General features: G+C 48.1%; 1 protein-coding gene across 2 annotated transcripts; it reads right to left on the bottom strand.

Annotated features, from left to right (window-relative positions):
- Window positions 1-489: 489 nt before the first annotated feature.
- Window positions 490-21,067, bottom strand: TSPAN33 (tetraspanin 33). Of its 2 annotated transcripts, none has more exons than XM_003983031.5 (8): window positions 20,730-21,067; window positions 6,653-6,710; window positions 5,874-6,001; window positions 5,465-5,539; window positions 4,319-4,414; window positions 2,383-2,511; window positions 1,819-1,980; window positions 490-1,608 (listed from the first exon to the last, which is right to left on the bottom strand). In XM_003983031.5, exons 1-8 carry the CDS (start codon window positions 20,829-20,831, stop codon window positions 1,507-1,509), a joined length of 852 nt encoding a protein of 283 aa, XP_003983080.2. In that variant the 5' UTR covers window positions 20,832-21,067; the 3' UTR covers window positions 490-1,506. The 2 variants fall into 2 exon arrangements, with proteins under 2 accessions (XP_003983080.2, XP_023106320.1); XM_023250552.2 differs by having other exon boundaries at window positions 5,874-5,998.
- Window positions 21,068-21,348: the final 281 nt, after the last annotated feature.

Raw genomic sequence — 21,348 nt, 5'->3', positions numbered from 1 at the left:
AAAAACTAATGTGGGCCGCAGTACGGACTCCTTCAGGTAAAGATGGAGTAGGCGGCTGGAGAGCCCAGACTGGGGATGAAGAGATGCCCTTCCTCCTCGTTCCCCTCCCCGCTGTAACAGAGAATACTAGATTCTGGTTTCCAGCTGTACTCTTACCTACCCCCATCCTAAAAGTTTTGGGCAGCAAATTTGAATTCACTTTAGTTTGGGAAAAAATTAACATCAGGTTTTGAGATAAAATTACCCTGTTCCCAGATCAGTATTGGGAACCTTTCGACCTAATTTAGACTAGAGAGGGAGGGGTTGTGGGAGGGGACTAGTGCATCTGGTTGCGGGAGAGATGGAGCGAAGGATGGGGCCCACAAGGTGCTGTGTTTAGGGGAGTCTCCACTCCCCACCTGGAAGGAGGGCCCACCCACTGGGCCCTTCTACCCCCCCCCCCCCCCCGCCCCCTTCTAGTTGCCAGAATGGAAAATTCATGGAGTCAAGTTTAGCCCAGGTCAACAAACTTTTATTGCCACTTCTGGCTCCCCCTGCCCCAGCAAGGTCCCTGCTTTTCACACACTGTAGAAATACTGAGCTATGGTGTAGGGGAATGGCGGGGCGGGGGAAGGGTGGGGGGTGGGGAGGGATTACCTAGCCTCCCTCAGCACTGCCAAAGTTAAAGAAACCCCACTTGCTGGAGAGGGAGGGCCAGATGAGAGGAATTCAAGGGCACAAATGGCTCAGTCCCACCTCTGCTGGCTGCAGAATATAAAGACCATGGTTCCAAACCTTTTAAAAAGGGTGGAGTGGGGGAGAGGGATGAATTTGGCTGCTGTTGTACCCCTTGCCCCTGCTGCCATGTTTCCATGGAAATGAGGGAGGGGCAGGATGTAGCTCACTCTCACTACCTGGGAGGATGGCAGGAGGGCATTTGGTAAACATATCGCCTTCCACTCCTACCCAACACATACGACTGTCCCCAGCCGACCCCAAGCTCACTGCCTGTTCCATTCCCTTCTGGAGCTGGTATCATGCTAACTGGACTCCAGGTAGGGCTGCTAGTGCCCACTCTCCAGCCAGGTCTTGCTGTCAACAGATGGAATCAGAAAACATCCAGCAGGCTCAGTAGCAGCCCTAGTAGAGCTGTAGGTTGTAGTGCCTCCGTGTAAAGCAGCACCTAGTACCCCCAAGACTCTGTGCAACTGCTGTTTCCCAAACATCTCTGCCCAGACAAAACTCAAAAACAAAAAAAACATAAACCCAAATGTGTAAGGTTAAAAAGAATACAAAATAACTCTAACAATGGTGAGGGCTAGGATGGGGAAAGGAGGAGGGTCATCCTTCCTAGACTTGAGCCACCTATGCACCCTGCCTTCTGCCCAGCTGGAGTTGGCTTCTCCCCACTGGACTGTTGCTGGGGGACTGGAGTCCAAGTCTCCATTTGGTGATGAGAGCTATGCCCACTGCTGTTGGTCGATGAGGCTCGCCTGTTGCCAATGTGAGGAGGTGCAGGATGGATTCTCAGTACCATGGGTCGGCCCGGTGCTGCTGATTGTAGAGCTGTAGCTTGATCTGATCTTTGATCTGATTCACAAGGATCTGAGACAGCAGGATTCCTACCAGCTGGGAGAGGCGAGATGGATTGGGCCCTCAGCAATGAGTGATGTCTTTGTTTTCCCTGACTCAGTCTTCCCAGTGTGGTCAGCACCATCCGATCCCCTGCTCCTTAGCAATAGCTGTGCCTGACACCCTAGCTGATCCCCAGGGGCCCTCCCCAAAACAAAGGAGTCTTTGCAGAATTATACGACCCACAAGGCTTACAGGGTAAGTTACCTGGGGGATGGCCAGGCCCAGTGCTACACCACCAAGAAGGAAGAGGTTGCTGTGTATCCAGTTGACCAATTTGTCAATACAGCCATTGGTATAGATGACTTTACTAGCTTCCAAGTAGTCAAGGGCCTGCATACCTTGGCCACACATGGTGTTGATCACTGCCTGGGGAAAGAGTTGAAAAGCTAAATGGGACTCCTATTTTCAAACTTTCTCTTTTGGGCCCTAGCTGATGGGCTTCCCACCCTTCTTAAACTCCTAAAATGTTAGGGAATACATGTGGAGGATCCTAGCTTGGAAGTTGCTAAACGCAAGCTTCCTTTCCTCTGGGAGGTCTGAGTTCAGTTCTCCTTGTTTTAGAGACCTGCACCTTCTGAATCCCCATGTGGACTGTGGGAATGAAAAGTTAACAGAGCCATTAGGTTGGGGTGAAGAAAAACATCTGACAGCTGTCCTACAAAACTGACCGGTTAAGCTACTGAATGGGGATTCCCAACAGCGGCTACCCTAATTGGAAAGTAACTGAGATTGCTGCCCAGGAGGAGATGAGGTGGGATGTAGGCTCACCTGGTTGGGGGTAGGCAAGCAACAGGAGTAAGGCACAGAGCAGCGCTCACGGCTGGGGTTGTCTTCTGAACAGTTGAAGTACATGTTCTGCGACCAGTCCTTATAGGAATTCCCTCCACAGCAACTGAACTGTAACAAAGCCCACCACAGAGGTTAAGAATCACCCATCACCCGCCCCTCACATTGAGATGACCAGGGGAATTCTCACAGCAGCCAAAAGTCTGTGGCCAGCTTCCAGTTGTAAGTTCAGGTTGTGTTTAAACACAACCTTAAACCTTGAGTTCACATTTCTCAGTGGCCTTCACCTTTACAGATCTTGTTATAACTTCCAAAGTTATATATTTTGTGTTTTTTTTTTTCATTCAATTATGAGCTCCTTGAAGGCAGGTTCTGGTTTTGCGGTCCTGCATAATATAGAGGCTGGCAAAAGGAGGTGTTCAAAAACACTGGCTGAAATATTTAAAGGATTGGTGTTGAAAACATCTGTCTTAATACAGAGGAAACAGAAGAGAATCTTCAATATCGTGGGCCCCTAATTACTCCATAAAAGTAAGGAGGATCCAAGTCAAGCTGCACCAAGGGAAGAGGAACTCAGTACTGGTCTCGAAAGCACTTTTATTTAAAATTCAACTTTAGGGGTGCCCGGGTGGCTCAGTCGGTTAAGCATCCGACTTCAGCTCAGGTCATGATCTTGTAGTTCGTGGGTTTGAGCCCCACATCGGGCTCTGTGCTGACAGCTCAGAGCCTGGAGCCTCCTTTGGATTCTGTGTCTCCCTCTCTCCCTGTTCCTCCCCCACTCATGTTCTCTCTCTCTCAAGAATAAGTAAACATTAAACATTTTTTTAATAAAATAAAATTCAACTTCTGATTCATAGCAGCATCACTTCCTTTTTTTTTTTTAATTTTTTTTTAATGTTTATTTATTTTTGAGACAGAGAGAGACAGAGCATGAACAGGGGAGGGTCAGAGAGAGAGGGAGACACAGAATCCGAAACAGGGTCCGGACTCTGAGCTGTCAGCACAGAGCCCGATGCGGGGCTCGAACCCACGGACCGCGAGATCATGACCTGGGCTGAAGTCGGACGCTCAACCGACTGAGCCACCCAGGCGCCCCTAGCAGCATCACTTCCATTTAGAAGTGACCCAAGTGTGCATTGCAAGATGAATGAATTAACAAAATGTGGTCTGTACATACAATGGAATATTATTCAGCCTTAAAAAAGAAGGAAATTTTGGCATATCCTACAACATGGATGAATCTTAAAGAACTGCTAAGTGACTAAACCAGTCACGGAAGGACAAATACTATATGATTCCACTTATATGAGGTCTCTAGAGTAGCCAAATCATAGAAAGTAGATAGTTGTTGTTAGGAGTTGGGGGAAGGGGAAGTGAGGAGTCAGTGTTTAATGGGGAGGGTTTCTCTGGGAAAGATGAAAAAGTTCTGGAGATGGATGGTGGTGATGGTTGTAAACAATGTGAATGTACTTAGTGCCACAGTTTCATATACTTAAAAAGGTTAAAATGGTAAATTTTTATGTTGTGTATATTTTATCATGATTTTAAAATTTTAACTTTTAAATAGGTAATGTGTAAAAATCTGCCCATTTCCTTATTCCCCTAAAAGTAACCACTTAGAATTGTTTCTACATATCCTTCCAGATTCCTTTCGTAAATATGAATACATATTTTTTCCTCCCTCTTTTTTATACAAATGGCAGATTACTATATATACTACTGTTCTGTTCTCTTAAAAGTACTTTTAAAGTACTCTACTGTGCATGGTTTTTTGCCAAACCTCCTTCCAGAATCCATTACCTGACAGGTAATGAAGAAGCCCACAGACCTGAAGGGTGAGGTGCCTCTTGGGATGGCATTAATTTTTGCCTACAGCCTCTCAGACCACAGCTGACCTCCCCCCACTCTTAGCCCATACCTTCTTCTGGCCAAAATCAATGAGGTTCTGTAGGTCCAAGTCATCTCGGTAGTGCACAATGGCATTATTGATGATCTCGCTCACTTTCCCTCGTGCCTGCCAGAGACATGAGTAGGGGATCAGAACACAGGACTAACCCCTAACCTGTTCCTCCCTTCAGGAATAACCATAGACAGTAGCCATCCTTCTTCATTGAAGTCAACCTTGAAATCGGAACCAAGTCCTAGGTTGATGGCCAGTTCCAAAAAGCCTATCCATCCCTGGGCCCTCAGGTACCAGTAGGCAAGAGAAATGCAGGACCTGCTGTTGCCACTTCTCAAAGCCACATTTCAAGATAATGCAAGATTTTTCTATCTGGGAACACTATTAACCACAAAATACTTGTTGATGCAAAGCAGAGAATCCAATATATAGATTTTAGTAGAAAAGGGCTTACAAAGCTGAGACACTGACCTCTAGTGGACATAAGGAAACTGCATCTCTTTAGACTCTGAACAGATCTGTATCATTTTAGGATTTTACTAAGCCAGAAAGACTAGGACATTCTTCAGAATGAACTCAGTGACTCCCCATTTCATAGTTTACACCATTCCTTCTTCCTTCTTGCTCCACTATTTTTCTCAAAGTTTCTATAGTTCAATACGACTCCTGGCAGTCATTTGCCCTTTGAGAAATGAATTCTGGTTCTTAATTAAAAGGACGATCACTAAACAGACCACTTCCAGATATGGTGAACAATGCTCAAAATCTTGTTTAGTTTCCCCCTTCTTTCCTTCTGTGTATCCCAGTAAGCAACTTTCAGAAGAAATAAAAGTTTCTTCGTATTGTCTACAGTCCACTTGATAATTATATTTTACCCAATAATTTGCCATTAAAGTTTGTAGATTGCTTTAACTTTGTGTTCATAGAGTTTATTTTCCTGTTGGCCTCTGTAACTGTCAGAGAGAAAACACCTTACAATCTGGAAATCCTCTCTAAATGTGGTGACTTTAAAGGCCATTTGTTCATCCCTAAGGAGAATCTTCCCAAGGCTGATGCTTCTCAGGGGAAGGAGTGCTGGTTAATTAATCAGGCTAAGCATGGGCAGGAACCTTCTCTTCCTCCCTCCGGTTCACACCTAAGAAGCCCCTGGGGCCCCAGTGCTACCTTGTCTGAGAAGACGAAGCCCAGGATCCCTGCAGCCAGCTGTAGCAGGAACACGATGGTGAGGCAGAGTGAGAACTGTAGGGAGTGGGCAGGGAAAGAAGACAGTCAATTACCATGCTTGGGTGTAGCCCCTCCCAGGGCCATGGGGAGTACTGGGTACTGGGGACTACAGGCACTTCTCCCAGAGGCCCCGCACATAAGGCCGCCGCTGCCTCTCACATGCTGTCTTGAGGGTGGCCACCGTGTGCTGACTCATCTGGGCTGAGCTCTACAGCGGGGAGTGGACAGCACAGGCCTTGGAGGGTAGGTGGGACAGATGAAACTGAAATGGTAGTAGGAACGGCATCAGGAGGCTGGGAGGCATATGGAGGGGGCCAGGGTCTTTCTGGTGGGGTCCCTGACCACTCACCGTCTGTAGGAGGCAGATGTTCTCACGGAGAGATCCAATGCAGCCACAGAAGGTGAGTAGGAACATGAGAACGCCCACCACGATCAGCAGGATGGCAGGGTCCACTGCCAGGCAGGCCAAGGCTGCTTCTGGGGGAGAGGCTGTCTCAGTCTGAGCCTGGTGCTGTCTGAGAGTGATACCCAGGGACGAGGTGGGGGATGCCCTCCAAAACTGTTCCCCTCTGGTGGGGGAATCTCTAGTATGGTTGCATGAAGGTATGGGGAGGCAGTACTCTCCTCCGATGGGGAGAATAAAAAGGGCCGAGAAAGGTTTGTGGCATTTAATTTGAGGAACTAACAAATAACAAAGTAAGAGCTTTTGTTCCCAGGCTTAAGAGAGGACGAACCACTTGCGCTCCAGAAATGAATTAGAATGGCATTAGGCTCCCAGTTTTGCAGATTCCGTTTCCTGGAGACTTTGTGCAGTAGAACTGGAATGGAGGTTGAGTTACTCCAGGACAGAGTGAGGGAGGGGGTGAGGCCTCTGATTACTCTCTGCTCCCAGAGGCCTACCTACTTTCCTAGACACTTCTTAAGCCTAAAATGTAAGCATATCCTGGAAGATTCGTGGGAGTTCAGGGAAATCCAGGTGAACTGGCCTGGGTGGCCTAATGCCCTGCGGTAGGGTGCTCAAATCAGGCTAGAGGGCGGCTGAGGAAAGCATGTTAGAGGGCCATGGAGGCAGAGGAGGAAGGGGCTTGGCAAGAGTCATAGGGAGATAGAGGGGGACCTATAGCTCACCTGCATGCTTCATCAGCCGAGCGTAGACTCCCACAGCCACCATCACCATGGAAATCACCTATGGACACAGGAATGAGGCAGACTCTGAGATTTTGGAAACCAGGGGGCCCTGAGTGCTGTAAGTAACCTTAAGAGAAGCAGGAAGATGACTTTCCCAGGACCCAGAGATGACCATCTCTGTCCTCCCAAGAGATACAGTTGATGGCATCTGTTTTGCCTTCAAGAAAGCTTTTACCAAGATGATCTCAATTGATCCTCCCAACACAGTTATCTTGTGAGGCGGCTGTTCTCCTCATTTTACAGATGAGGAAATCAAGGCAAAACAAGGTCACGGACCGTAGCTAAGAATTGGGCTTTGGAACCAGTCAAACCTGGGCCTATGCTAGACAAATCTCTGAACCTCAGTTTCTGTATCTGAAGACGAGAATTTAAACAACTACATCTAAAAAAATAAAAACCCCTGTGAAATTAGATAAGATAATGTATGGAAAGCATTTAACACAGTGCCTGACAATAAATATTATCTGTCATTACTAATAGTTAACTTTTCCAAGGTGACACAGAAACTCTGAAATTTTGAATTTGAATCCAACTGCCTCAAAGGGCAGGTTTTAAAGCTGAAGCAGGCCTGAGTCGACGAACACTCCCGAGTGTCTAAACCTCTTGGAGGTCAAAATGCTGTCCAATGCAAGAATGCAAGCACATAGCAATGGAAAGAATGCATCTATGAACACAGGTGTGTAAAATGCAAACTGGCTTGGCAAGGGAGCCTTTATCTTTATAAACCTGGATTCCAGTGTGGAGCACAACAAGTTTAAATGCTTCAAACTTCCTGGCTTCTCCCTGAGAGATCAAACCCATCAGAGACTACCAACAATCCCCAAAGGGGCCTTTTCTGCCCTCCACCCCCACCGCAGGCCTCCAGGAGTGCCGGGCGGCCCAACGTGCACATCTCTCGGCCACTCTTTCTTTGTGCCCGGTCCCCAGGCTGGTGCTAAGCAGCAGCTGGCTGTCACCATGGCAATTGCTGGGGCCACGCTCTGGCTAGAGAGAGTTCTCAGCAGCAGGGACTTGACCAACTCAGTGGGGAAGGAGATGGCTGGCTAGACTCCACTGTCCTACAAGACAGAGACCAGCTGGAAAAAGCCATCTTGGGGCTTCGGTGGGAGAAGGGAATAGGGCCCCTATAGAGCTAATAGGGTCAAAGTAGTTACTCAGCAGAAAGATATTTTTCCTCAGTGGCCTCTGCTTTCTGGTGCGTTTAGCAGTAAATGGAAACCCTTATCTAAAACCGGATCTTTCAGGACTCTTCCCTGGCTATATACACAGCCTGGCCCCCAATCATTTGACACTGCTTCTGACTCAGGACTAGGTGTGTTATCTACTGGCCCTCATGCTCTTTGTCCGGGAGAGAGGGAGCTGCTTGCAGAGCTGTGAGTGGGGCTGGAGGTGCCAGCTGGCTTGCTGTCCCCCAGGACAACCAGGCTGAGGGAGCAAGGGGGAGTGGGTGGGAGGCAAGGCAACCACACAACAGAGATCTCAGTCACCCCCCAGCCTGTAGGCACAGCCCTTTGCCAGAGTGATTCAGCAGCCCGGCCTGCCCTTTAAAACTCCCCATAGCCACTTAACAGTTCTGAATATCCCTTTACTGAATCATTTAAAGATATGAACCTGCTCTTTATTTCTGTTGTTCCCAGACTCCTCACTGTTTTACACATGTTACACTTTTGCTAGGATGTCTAACTTGCCACAAAGATGGCCTCTGATTAAATCCTAACGCGGCTAAAACAACAAAGTAAAGAGATGCCACGTACCACGGTAACTTAATTCCCTGTGTGGGCCTGTAATGACAGCAGTTGTTCTGTCTCCATCTGTGGTGGGTAGCACAGAATAGTGTTCCCCCAAAAGGTGTCCTGTCCTAATTCCTAGAATCTGTAAATATGTCTGGAAATGGAGAGTAATTATCCTATTGGGCCTTAGAAGAGGGAGGCAGAAAGGTCAGAGTCCGAGAAGGAGATAGGCATGACAATGGAAGCAGAGATTGGAGGGGTGTGGGGCCATGAGCCAAAGAAGATGGGCGGCCTTTAAAAGCTGAAGAAGGCAGGAAATAGATTCTCCTCTAGAGCCGCCAGAAGGGACCATCCCCGGTGATACCTTCATTTTACCCAGTGAGACCCATTTTGGAATTCTGACCTCTAGAATGTAAGAAAATTGTGTTGTATTAAGCTATGAAGTTTGTGGTAATTAGTCATAGCTGCATTAGGAAACTCACACACTATCCAAATTCAAGTCATCAGCTGCTATGTACAAGGTACTCTGGGGACTGCAAAAATGAGTGAGATGTAGTCTTGCCCTTAAGGAGACTGCACGCTATGTGGGAGAGGAGCAAGAGCATCTACAGCCTATGCTTCCCCAACTTGAGTGTCATTAGAATGGGAGGAAGAGCAGGGAGGGAAGAACTGAAAACTGCTGATGCCTTAGCTGCACCCAAACCACATATTGTAATCCAGGCAACAGTATTTCTTTCTTTTTTTTTTTTTTTTTTAGTGTTTATTTATTTACTTTTGAGTGGGGGTGGGGGAGGAGAGCGCACGAGCAGGGGAGGGACAGAGAGAGGGAGAGAGAGAATCCCGAGCAGGCTTCTCGCTGTCAGTGCAGAGCCCGATGCAGGGCTCGATCCTATGAACCGTGAGATCATGACCTGTGCCAACATCGGGAGCCAGACGCTTAACTGGCTGAGTCACCCAGGTGCCCTGAGGCAACAGTAGTTCTGAATGTGTTCCAGGTGATTCCAATGTGCAGCCAAGTTTGAGAACCACAAGCCTAAAGCACACTCAGCCAGGGATCTAGAGCAGCAGGTACGGGTTACATTAAAATCAAGATGAAGACTTTAATATTATCGTTAATATTTAATATGATCACTAATGATACTGCTTTCCTGGGGCTCACTAACTAACTAAGAATTGGTATTTCTATCACTGATCTCCCTCTTCATCCCCGAGTCACAGCTTGCTTGCCCTTTCACACTCCTATTCCTGCCCACATCTCCCACCCTGAATTCCTCAAAGCTACTGCCCTCCCAAAGTTAATGCTGCTGCCGTTAATAGCATAGCATTTTAGAGCTGAATAGAACCTTAGAAATGAGCTCAGCCACTCACCTTTTTATAGATGAGGCCCAAAGAGCAAAGTGATACTTGGCCAAGTGCACATGGGTGCAGAGGAAACATCTGGACTAAACCCAGTTTCCAATCTCAGTCTGGTACTCTTTCCACTCTATCAGGCTTTGCCACAAAATCCTTAGAACACCCCACAATACCACCAATGACCTCCTTTCACGAGGAGGATAGAGATAAAGATACTTCTTAGAATGGCTTTTCATATTCTGGCTAGAATGAAGCCTCACTGGAAATTTTTAAGAGCTAGACACAGTTTTTAAAATAGCTGAGTCTAGCAAAAGGCATGTTCCTGAGGAGTTGTCAATCAAATTATATAAAATAACTTGCGTGCACCAATACCTTTATCCTTATATAAGGTGAGTAATCACCTTATAATGAAAATAACCAACCCCTGGGCTCCTTGGGAAAATGGCTGAATCTCCTACTGGAGCAGGAGATATAGAAGATAAGCCTGGAGTATCTCGCAGTACCAGAAAGTAAGGAAATGCTAAGACACAAACAAAAGGACCCTCCCTCACACTGAGGTGGGTATGCCAAAGGGACATCAAAATAAGGAAGAATGAAATTATTACCCCAAACATAATATAAGTATGTATGAGTCCATACTGATAGAAAGGACTTAAATTTAAAAAAAAAAAAAAAGGACTGAAATAAATAAACGAGGGAGAAAAGAAAATCTCCCATGCAGAAGAATTGCAAATGATTTGTGTCGACAGTGTACTCTCAAGGAGGTAGAGCACAACTCCCCACTCCTAAGTGTGGATGCTCATAGTGACTTCCTTCCAAAGAGCACAGTACGGAAGAGGGGGGGAAAGAGGGTGGAGACATCTGACAGACACTACCTCGGCCAGGGGAGTAAGATCAACATCAACAGAGGTAAATCACAGGTATACGATGTGATATGATGAAAATGACACCCTGGGGCGCCTGGGTGGCTCAGTCGGAGAAGCGTCTTACTCTTGACTTCGGCTCAGGTCACGATCCCAGGGTCGTGAGACGGAGCCCTTCGTTGGGCTCTGCGCTGAGCATGGAGCCTGCTTAAGATTCTCTCTCTCTCCCTCTGCCCCTCCCTCCCCCTTTCTAAAATTAAAAAAAAAAAATTTTTTTTGTTAAAAATTTTTTTTGGATGTTTATTTATGTTTGAGAGAGAAAGAGAGACAGTGCAAGCAGGGGAGGGGCAGAGAGAAAGGGAGACACTGAATCCGAAGCAGGCTCCAGGCTCTGAGCTGTCAGCACAGAGTCTGCTGTGGGGCCTGAACCCACAAACCGTGGGTCAGATCATGACCTGAGCCGAAGTCGGACGCTTAACTGACTGAGCCGCCCAGGCGCCCCAACCCACATTTTTTTTTTAAATATCAGACTTTCTTAAATTAGGATTCATATGCATGCAATGTCACAAACTTTAATCAAGGGGATTTCTAAAAAAACACAACAAAACCGAAACCAAATAATCAGGGGGATTTTCTCCTCACACCAAAGTGTAAGGCAATGTTAAAACTGTCGGGGTGTTAAAAGGTGTCGGGGGCGCCTGGGTGGCGCAGTCGGTTAAGCGTCCGACTTCAGCCAGGTCACGATCTCGCGGTCCGTGAGTTTGAGCCCCGTGTCAGGCTCTGGGCTGATGCCTCAGAGCCTGGAGCCTGTTTCCGATTCTGTGTCTCCTCTCTCTCTGCCCCTCCCCCGTTCATGCTCTGTCTCTCTCTGTCCCGAAAATAAATAAACGTTGAAAAAAAAAATTAAAAAAAAAAAACAACTGTTCAGGTGTCAGAGCCCCAGGAAGCTACAATGCTCTGTTGGCATACCCCATACAATTTGGACATATTAAATTCTTCTCGTCAACTTTAATATGCTATCGCTGCTCTCTAATTTACAGCTCATACTTCCCTTTCCCCAATTCTCCCAATAATGTCCTTTATAACCTTTTTTTTCTTTTTTCCTGATCCAGGATCCCATCAAGGATCATGGATTTAAGATCAAGTCTCCTTTGGCCTCCTTTGCAGCTTGGCTTCTTTTTTCTTTGTTTTTGGTCTTTCAAGATACTGACTTTGAAAAAAAAATGTGGTAAAGTATGTACACCACAAAATTAACCGTGTTACAGTCCAGTGGTCTTGAGTACATTCACATTACCGTGCAACCATCACGGCTATCATGGTCCAGGACTTTTTCATCACCCCGGATAGAAATCTCTTACCCATAAACACGTACCGCCAGAAAGTAAGGAAATGCTAAATAACAAACAAAAAAACCTCCCTCACACTGATGTGGGTATGCAAAGGGACATCATCCCCTCCACTCCTCCAGCCCCTGGCAACCACAAATCTGCTTTCTATCTCTAAGGTTTTGCCTATTCTGCACATTTCCCGTAAATGGAATCATACAGTATGTGGCTCTTTGTGTTTGGTCTCGTTCACCAAGCATGATGTTTTCAAGGTTCGTCCCTGCTTTGGTGAGTACTTCATTATTTTTATGGCCTAATAACATTCCATTATATGGATATAACAAAATGTGTTTATCCATTCATCCATTGACGGACATTTGAATTGTTCCCACCTTTTGGCTACCGTAAATAGTGTTGCTGTGAATGCCGGTGGACAACTTTTTGTTTGAATACCTATTTTCAATTCTCTTGGATATATATCCAGGGATGGAATTGCTGGGTCACACGGTAATTCTATGTTTAATGTTTTGAGGAGTTACCAGACTCTTCCATGGTGGCTTCAACATTTCACATTCCCCCCCGACAATGTGCAAGGGTCCCAGTTTCTCCACATCCTTGCCAACACTTGTTCTGACATTTTTTTTTTTTTTTGGACACTGGCATTTTTTTTTTTCTATGCCCAACGTGGGGCTTGAACTCACGACCCTAAGATCAAGAGTCACATGCTCTACTGACAGAGCCAGCCAGGTGTCCCAATACTGGCATTTTTTTAGAAGTCTAGGCCAGTTGTTTTGCAGAACACCCCTCAATTTGGATTTATCTGATTGTTTCCTCACAACTAGATTCAGATGACACATTTTAAAAAATGGTTATTAATTTTTGAGAGAAAGAGAGAGATTGGGGGTGGGGCAGAGAGAGACAGACAGACAGACAGAGGATCCAAAGTAGGCTCCGCACTGACAGCAAAGAGCCCAATGCAGGGCTTGAACTCAAGAACCAAGAGACCATAACCCGAGCCGAAGTCAGATGCTTAAACTGAGCCACCCGGGCACCCCTCAGATGACACATTTTTGACAGAAATACCACGCAGATAGTTTTGTGTCCTTCTCAGTGTGTCATGTGAGGAAGCACAACATAAATTTCTATCCTAGAAATAAGGAAAAATGTACTAAGCGATGACAAGGCTGTTAGGCATATGTCTCTACATCTCATAAAACAATAATACAGGCACTACTCTAGTTTCCTAGTTTTCCATAATATTTGGTGCTACTTGTCCTCTTCCCTTTGCCTTCTGCTAGCGCTTGCTGGCAGATAAGCAGCCACAGATGCTAATGTTCATGGGAGAAAATAGAAAATGGAGAAAATTCTCTGCCTTGTTTGACTTCTTTTCTTGCAAATTGCAAAAAGACATCCATGAATTGACGTTTTTAAGAAAAACCCTTATTCGAGCCCCAGGATACTACTTCAGAACCATCAGTGATAAGAGAGGAAAAGTTACAGGGCCCCAAGATCAAACTCTAAACTAGAGTTCTTCTGGATCTAGTGCCCAAATGCCAACAATTACAGGCATGGACTTCCACTGGATTGTACCTTAAGACCAAGGCGGTGGGACGAGCCCTTATAAGTGGACCTAGGAAAGGTCCTTGGAGACAACAGTGGGGTCTCTGTTCCCATGACAGATATAAAACAGCTCTATAAAATATAAAATACAAAGACATCATTAATTAACACTTCTCTCTGGCTAACAGTAGAAATGTGGGCAAAGGTGGTGGGAATGCAAGCTGGTGCAACCACTCTGGAAAACAGTATGGAGGTTCCTCAAAAAACTAAAAATAGAACTACCCTACAACCCAGCAATTACACTACTAGGTATTTATCCAAGGGATACAGGTATGCTGTTTTGAAGGGGCACACTCCCCCCCGCCATGTTAATAGCAGCACTATCAACAATAGCCAAAGTATAGAAAGAGCCCAAATGTCCATCGACAGATGAGTGGATACAGAAGACGTGGTGTATATATATGCGATGGAGTATTACTCGGCAATCAAAAAGAATGAAATCTTGCCATTTGCAACTACGTGGATGGAACTGGAGGGTATTATGCTAAGTGAGATTAGTCAGTCAGAGAAAGACAAAAATCGTATGACTTCACTCATATGAGGACTTTAAGAGACAAAACAGATGAGCATAAGGGAAGGGAAGCAAAAATAACATAAAAAGGAGAGGGACAAAACATAAGAGACTCTTAAAATTTTTTTTTTCAACGTTTATTTATTTTTGGTACAGAGAGAGACAGAGCATGAACAGGGGAGGGGCAGAGAGAGAGGGAGACACAGAATCGGAAACAGGCTCCAGGCTCTGAGCCATCAGCCCAGAGCCCGACGCGGGGCTCGAACTCACGGACCGCGAGATCGTGACCTGGCTGAAGTCGGACGCTTAACCGACTGCACCACCCAGGCGCCCCATGGACTCTTAAATATGGAGAACAAACAGAGGGTTGCTGGAGGGGTTGTGGGAGTGGGGATGGGCTAAATGGGTAAAGGGGCACTAAGGAATCTACTCCTGAAATCACTGTTGCACCGTATGCTAACTAACTTGGATGTAAATTAAAAAATAAATAAATTATTAAAAAAAAAAAAAGAAAGAAAGAAATGTGAGCAAAGGGGGTGTGAGGCAGAAGGAAGTCAGGCCCAAGGTTAGCTAGCCTTCACCTAGACTCAACCCTTATCTATCTGCCTTTTGCCAGAAGGAGCACCCATCCCAGCTCTCCAAGGCCATCCCTAACAGGTGACCTCCAGGAGCTATTTCTAGCAACAGTAATAACTGTCTTTTGTCAAGCGCTAAGGGTCAGGCGCTGGGCTAAATAAACACTTTATACACGCTATTTCATTGAATTCTGACCACAGTCCCAAGAGGGTGTTAGCATCTCTATTTTACAGAACTGATGTTGGGAGAATTCAAGAAACTCTCCCTGACTCACTCAACAAGTGAGCCGCTGAAGTGGGACAGGAACCTGTCTTTCTGTCTCCTGAGCCTTGTGACCTCAGCCACCTGGCTGCCTTCCTCTCTCCACCTCAGAGGCTCACAGCAACACCAGGGCATGTGCATTCACCTGGGGGCATCACGAGAGGTGGGAAGAAGCTGCCTGCAATTCTCTTGGGGGAGCAGCTGGTAATCTCCAAACTGGGCAGGGCTCAAGGGGAAGTAAGATAGCACTGGGAGGTGATGACACCAGCAGGGCCCAGAGGGAAGTCCCTGGAACAGCACCCTGAAAGGAGAAGACGGCATCACCACACAGGGCCCACCAGCCCCCGAGACAAAGCCCTGGGCCTTCTTTGTCTCCACATTGTAAAGTCCAGTCTGTGCGAAGTGGGTGCATCTGTCTCAAAGTCCTCTCCTCTTCCTTGGAATCTCTTCTCCTCTTCTGTTGAAGGGGGGTGGGGGAGGACACACATTCTTTGCGTGGGAATCAAAAATCCTTCCCCTATCCAGAGGGACACTGGGAGAGAGGGGTCTGCACCTTCAGTTTCAAAGTCCTCTCTGTCCTTATTTTCGGATAAGCCTGCTAGACCTAAAGCAGGGCCCCCTCTCTCACTGCCCAGGGTCTGCACACACTTCTGGGGCCATCCCAGCACCATTTGTTCCTGGGTTTCTGAGGTGTAGACTATCTCTGTGAGACTGGCTCTTGGCTTTCTCCCTCTGGATTGGATGGAATTGTCCTCCTGGAGTGGGGGAGTCCACAGAGCTCTTTCCTTTCCAACGTCTGGGGCCAACCCTTTAATTTTTTTTACGTTTATTTATTTTGAGAGAGAGAATGAGAGGGCAAGTGGGGAAGGGGCAGAGGGGGAGACAGACAGAGAGAGAGAGACAGAGAGAGACAGAGAGAGACAGAGAGACTCCTAAGCAGGCTCCATGCTCAGCATGGAGCCCAACTTGAGTTGGGGCTTGATCCCATGACTGTGAGATCATGCCCTGAGCCGATATCAAGAGAGTTGGACGCTCAACCTACTGAGCCATCCGGGCGGCTCTGGAGCCAACCCCTTAGCTTCTCCTTAGGCCGTGGCTGGTTTTGGTTTCCCAAGGTTATAAACAAGGGAGAGAAGTCCACAAGGACTCACAGTAATGTAAACACTTGAACTATGGCCCTGGAGTTCCCAGCCTGACACAGAATCTGCTATCAAGACTCTAAGAGGTGCTACGTGTTTTCTTTTATTCTCTTAAAGGCTGCTTGAAGTTTATGATTTCCTACTTGGTACAAGGCAAACAGAGCTGTTGAGATAAGAAGGCATGTGTGTGACTTGACAGCATAGGATATCCTTCTTGTCTTCCTTTTTAGTGTTTTTTTTGTTTTGTTTTGTTTTTTTTTGTAATGTGACTATTTCATTTATTAAGCCTGCCTAGTCTACAGGGAAAGGAGGAGAGTTGGGGGAGGGGGATGGGCTCCGCTTCCTAAGGTACTCAGGTGTGAGTATGTGTGTGTGTGAGTGTGTGTGTGTGTGTGTGTGTGTGTGTGTGTGTGTGTGTGTGTTGGGGGTTATGTTGGGTGATAAAAAGGTCTCTGCCATTCAGGAGGGATTTTCCCAGGTTTGATGCCTGGTCATTTCCTCAAGGCTTCTGAGCCAGGTTACAACAGATGGTGCTGCAGGTGACATGGGACATTCTGAGTGCCCTGAGGACTCCAAGACAGTGGTCCTGGAGGGGGGTGTGAATTTCTTAAAGAAGACACCTCACCTGTGGTGCCTGGGGGGCTCAGTCGGTTAAGTGTCCAACTTTGGCTCAGGTCATGATCTCATGGTTCATGAGCTCGAGCCCCATGTCAGGCTCTGTGCTGATGGCTCAGAACCAGGAGCTTGCTTCAGATCCTGTGTCTCCTTCTCTCTCTGCCCCTCCTCCACTTGCGCTCTGACTCTCTCTGTCTCTCAAAAATAAATAAATGTAAAAAAAAATTGTTTTTTTAAGAAGATACCTCACCAGAGGCCTGGATCAGTCTAGGAATGACCTGGATGGGGGTCCACCTGTGCTGCAGTGGAAGTGGAAAAATCTGGGTGCCGTAGATAGTAATTACATATGGCCCTGAGGGACATGCTGGGGGCGGATGGCTGACCTGCCTTGAAGGAGGGTGCTAGGCCACGGGACCCAGTGCAGAAGAGAACGAACACAGCTGGATCCCCTCTTCCCAACCAAGAATGCTCAAGGACTTTAGGTTGTGCTGCATCTCGAAAGACTAGTGTTCATAAGAGAGGAAGGAAGGGCATCTTGCCTTCACCCTATAGGGGCTGCTCCCCCAGCTGCCATTCAATAAACATTCAGCAAGTACCCACTCTGCCAAACTCTGCTGGGCACTGAGAAGCAAGAAGCGAATAAGGCAGTCTACCCTCAGGGGCCCAAAGTCTAGAAGAGGAGACATAAATAAACACCTAATTGCAGCACAGGTAAGGGATGTGGCAATCAAGGTATATATAAGGTGTATGTATACAAGCCCTGAGGCACAGCCACCAAGGAAGCATGGGCTGAGACACAGGGACTGGAAGTCTCAGTTCTGCCTGACTCAAAAGCCACCCCAACTGCTGCCCTGGGTGGGACAAGGACCAGTAAGGAAGGAGGTGACGGCTATGGGCAGCACTGATAATGTTCCTGCCAATGTATGCCCCAGGCTGATAAAGCATGTACTATGGCACTGGTCTTCTCTCTGCACAGAGCTGTCCAACACAGGGAGGGGAGGAAAGTCAGCTACTTCTTAACTGAAAGATTCTAATACAACTTTTGGAATCGTGGGGCAACTACTCCAGGTCATGGGATCCCAACAGTCAGTAACCCAGCAGCACGATTCTGGGGAGAAAACCAGAACTCCTAGGTAAAAGGGGAAGCGAGATCTGAAACACGAACAGGAGGAATTGGTCCCGCTCCCAAAGAAGCCAGCAGCTTTCTGAGTCAGACTAAATGACCCAAGTGTCAGGGTTCCAGAGCAGCAGCAGAGATAGCCAGTGCTGCCGCCACCACTGAGTGTGAGCCCAGACGACACTGGCTACCTTCCCATTGTGTTCCAGCACAGAAACAAACAGCACCCATACGCGGCTCCCCCAGCAGCTGGCCAGAACATGCACTCTGCCTGGAAAAGGGAAGGGCCCACCCACAGTCCCATCCATGGGTGTCCCCTGGGCAGAAGAGGGGAATTTTATTAGGATGGTGAAAGCCAACGAAAAAGAAAGCACTGTAACCAGTCCCTGAGGAGGGTGGGAAGAAAGATGACCCCTGAGCTGGGGAAGCAGCCCTTCATCTCCAACCGCACTTGTGTGGAATGTAGCTCTGAGGCTCTGGGCCTGGGGGGAAAGTGACACTCAGTAACACCCAAAAAGTACTGTCCTCTGAGAAGGTCAATGTCCCAGGGACACCAGGACACAGAGAGATGCATCCTTAGATCAAGCCCCAGGTCCTGAGGAAAGAAAACAGTCCCTAAAGTGATGTATTCATCTTTAAATAGTTCACAGAGGCAGAAACATTTTCTCCTTTAGAGGAGAAAGATTAAGGACAGAGAGACAGATATATTGGCTTAGGGTCACACAGTAAGTTGATGCCAGAAAGAAACTGGGCCTCTTGTCCTTCATTGTGCTATTTCTAGAGCCTCTGACTTTTCATGAGTCTAAAGTAGGGCCAAGAAGGGGCTCTTCTCTAATTTGGGGTGGTGCCAACTTGGTTAGCAAGGTCCTCTGACCTTGAATGAATCATTTTTACCAAGGCAAATGGGTCCATGGAGCCAAACCCCTGGCTGCAACCTCTCAAAGTCATTTGTCTGGTAAAAGGAGGGGTGGAGCAGGGTGGGGAAGTCCAAGAAAATGACCATGAGTGCAAGTGTAACAGATGCACCCAGCTGTTGTCGCTGGGGAACCCAGATAAGGGCGAGGTGCCACCGGCTCCAAAAAAGAAGCAGAGTCTTGGCTGATAAAGAAAGTCAGAAGGTGGATCTGAGGTCCCTGGGATGCTAGTGCTGGCTCTGAGATGGCATGTCACTGGGCTGGCACATTCTGTGAGCAGGTAGGAGGGTTCACTGGGACTTGCCCTTAAGTAGGGAGTTTCCCTTAGAACATCCCCCAGCCTGGGCAGAGTAGTGGTGATTTTTTTTTTTTTTCTTCTGTTCTTCCCTAACCTCCAGCTGAGGCAGAACCTAGACCATGGGAAGTTGGGCTAACTGCTAATACTGCTGACTACAGTAGCAGCCATCTGGGCCAAGGACTTCCCCTAGAGGCACAGTAGTTCAATAGAAAAACCACAAGATCAAACTTACTAACCAGCTGTTGGACCTTGTTGGATAAAAATAATTAATATCTCTGTGCTTTAGTTTTCTCATATATAAAATGTGGGTGCTGGACAAGATGTCTTCCAGATTTTTCTTTTTTTTTTTCTTTTTTTTTTTTTCTCCCAGTGCTAAAACTGAGAATTTGTTAGGGACTCAAACTTCATTTTGAGTGAAATGGTACAATGGCTGAGCTCTTATCACCACCCTCTGGGATTTCTCTCATTTGTCCCAACAGGCTAGCACTTATGCACTTTGTGTCTGTTCTTCAAACCACGGCCCCTGTGAACCTTTCTGGCAACTGGCTTAGATGCTGGGTCTGCTCCCTCTCCTAGGAAACATATTTTAAACTCATGCTTTCTCCCGCCTGCACGTCTGAACTTTAGGTCTCAGGTGGAAATGGGCAGGGATAATGGGCACCTAGAGCAGCAGCTCTGGCTTGGCTGGAGCTGGAACAGATATGGGGGTTGGGGGAGGGACCTCTCTATGTTCCCAAACCCAGAGGAGCTCAGGGACTCCATAGATGTGAAACAGGATTGAGCTAGCATTTCATGAGCTGGTCCAGCTAGATTCTTAGCTCCAGCAGAGTACTTCTGCTATCTCTGATTATACTGGGTTCAATTTGGGGGAGGAGGGAACTAGGGCCTACAGAGGTGAACATATTGCCCAGGTTAAATCAACAATCAACTGCAGGCTGGAGATGGGAATCTCGGTAGCCCCCGTCCAAGAGTTTTTTCACTTTTCCACCCTCATCAGAAGATTCTGAAAGGACTGCTGGCCTTCCAGCCCAACACAGGGTCGGTCCAATGTAGAGAAGATGAAGACTGTCAGGCTCCAGGGGATGGAGTTTGATCCTGAGAAAGGTGGGGCAAAGTTTGGGACAGTGATGGGAAAGACATCCACATCTGGAGGCCATTCCTGCCCCTTCTCAGCCTTTGTGGGGAGGGGGGCACCAGAGGCCTCCAAAAGGAAAAGGTGAAGAAGCCCTGTAAGCCATCCTCTCTGAGGTTAGGGGGAGGAACGGTCTGGGTTCCCCCAGCTTTCTCTTTTTTCTTTGCTGCTGGGCCTTCCAGCCCCCAGGCCTGGAAGTCCCCAATCATGAATGTATACCAGTGGGTCTGCTTTGGGCCAACAGGAAAACCCGCGTCTCGCTCGCAAACCCATTTTCTGGCCTGCCACAGATGCCCAGAGGATACCCCTAAGTCTTTACTGAATCTCTTGCATTACCCTCCCTCCCCCCACCTCCCCACCCAACGCCCCCTCGCCCCCTCGCCCCCTCCAGACGCGGCGCCACCGTGGTGTCCCTCCCCAGGATGAATTACCCCAAAGTGTCATCAGCCCAGAAAACTAAGCAGGCATCCCGGGACGCCCCCTCCTCAGAACGTGGGCGACCCACTCCACGCTCGAGGGGTGCCCTGCAGCCCAGGTGCCCCCCCAAGACCCCCAAGACTCACCCAGAAGAGCATGTTGAAGAAGAAGAGCAGGTATTTCACCAGCGGGCTGACGAAGGTGAACTCCTCCCCATAGGCGGCCGGCGCCCCGGGTCTCCGGGCCATGGTCCCGCCGCCGTCCCCCCGGGGGCCTATCTCCCCGCGGCGGCCGGCCCACCTGCGCGCCCTGCGCCCGGGGGCATGAGCCGCGCCTCCGCGGGAGCCCGAGAGGCGGGGGAGCTGCGCCGCGGTGGGAAGTGCCCGAGCCGTGCGTCTGGTAGGAGCGCGGGCAGGGGAACTGCGCCGCCACCGGAGCCGCCGGGAGTCGCTGGAGCCGCGGCGCGCAGCGTGAGCGGCGGAGACTCCGCGGCGGCGGGTGGACCAGCCTGGTCCGCCCGGCTCCCAGGAAACCGGGCCCGCCCCTGGTTGCTCATTGGCGCGGCTGCCGAAGCCTGACTTCTCATTGGTCGGTCGCTGATGTCACTAAGTGTCCAGCCATCCCTCTCCTCCGAAAGGCGGGGGAGACACCTGTTCTGTGAGGGACAACTTGTTAAAGGGTCAGTGGTTCTGCCTCCTCCCCCGAGAAGGGAAGCATCCAGGCAGCAGCTGCTCACGGGAAAAGGGATGGGAAGGAATGCCTACT

This window comes from Felis catus, chromosome A2, assembly GCF_018350175.1.
Source record: "Felis catus isolate Fca126 chromosome A2, F.catus_Fca126_mat1.0, whole genome shotgun sequence".
NCBI classification, from domain to species: domain Eukaryota; kingdom Metazoa; phylum Chordata; class Mammalia; order Carnivora; family Felidae; genus Felis; species Felis catus.
The sequence above is the reverse complement of the archived record's forward strand: the minus strand, read 5'-3'. Positions and strand labels throughout refer to the sequence as shown.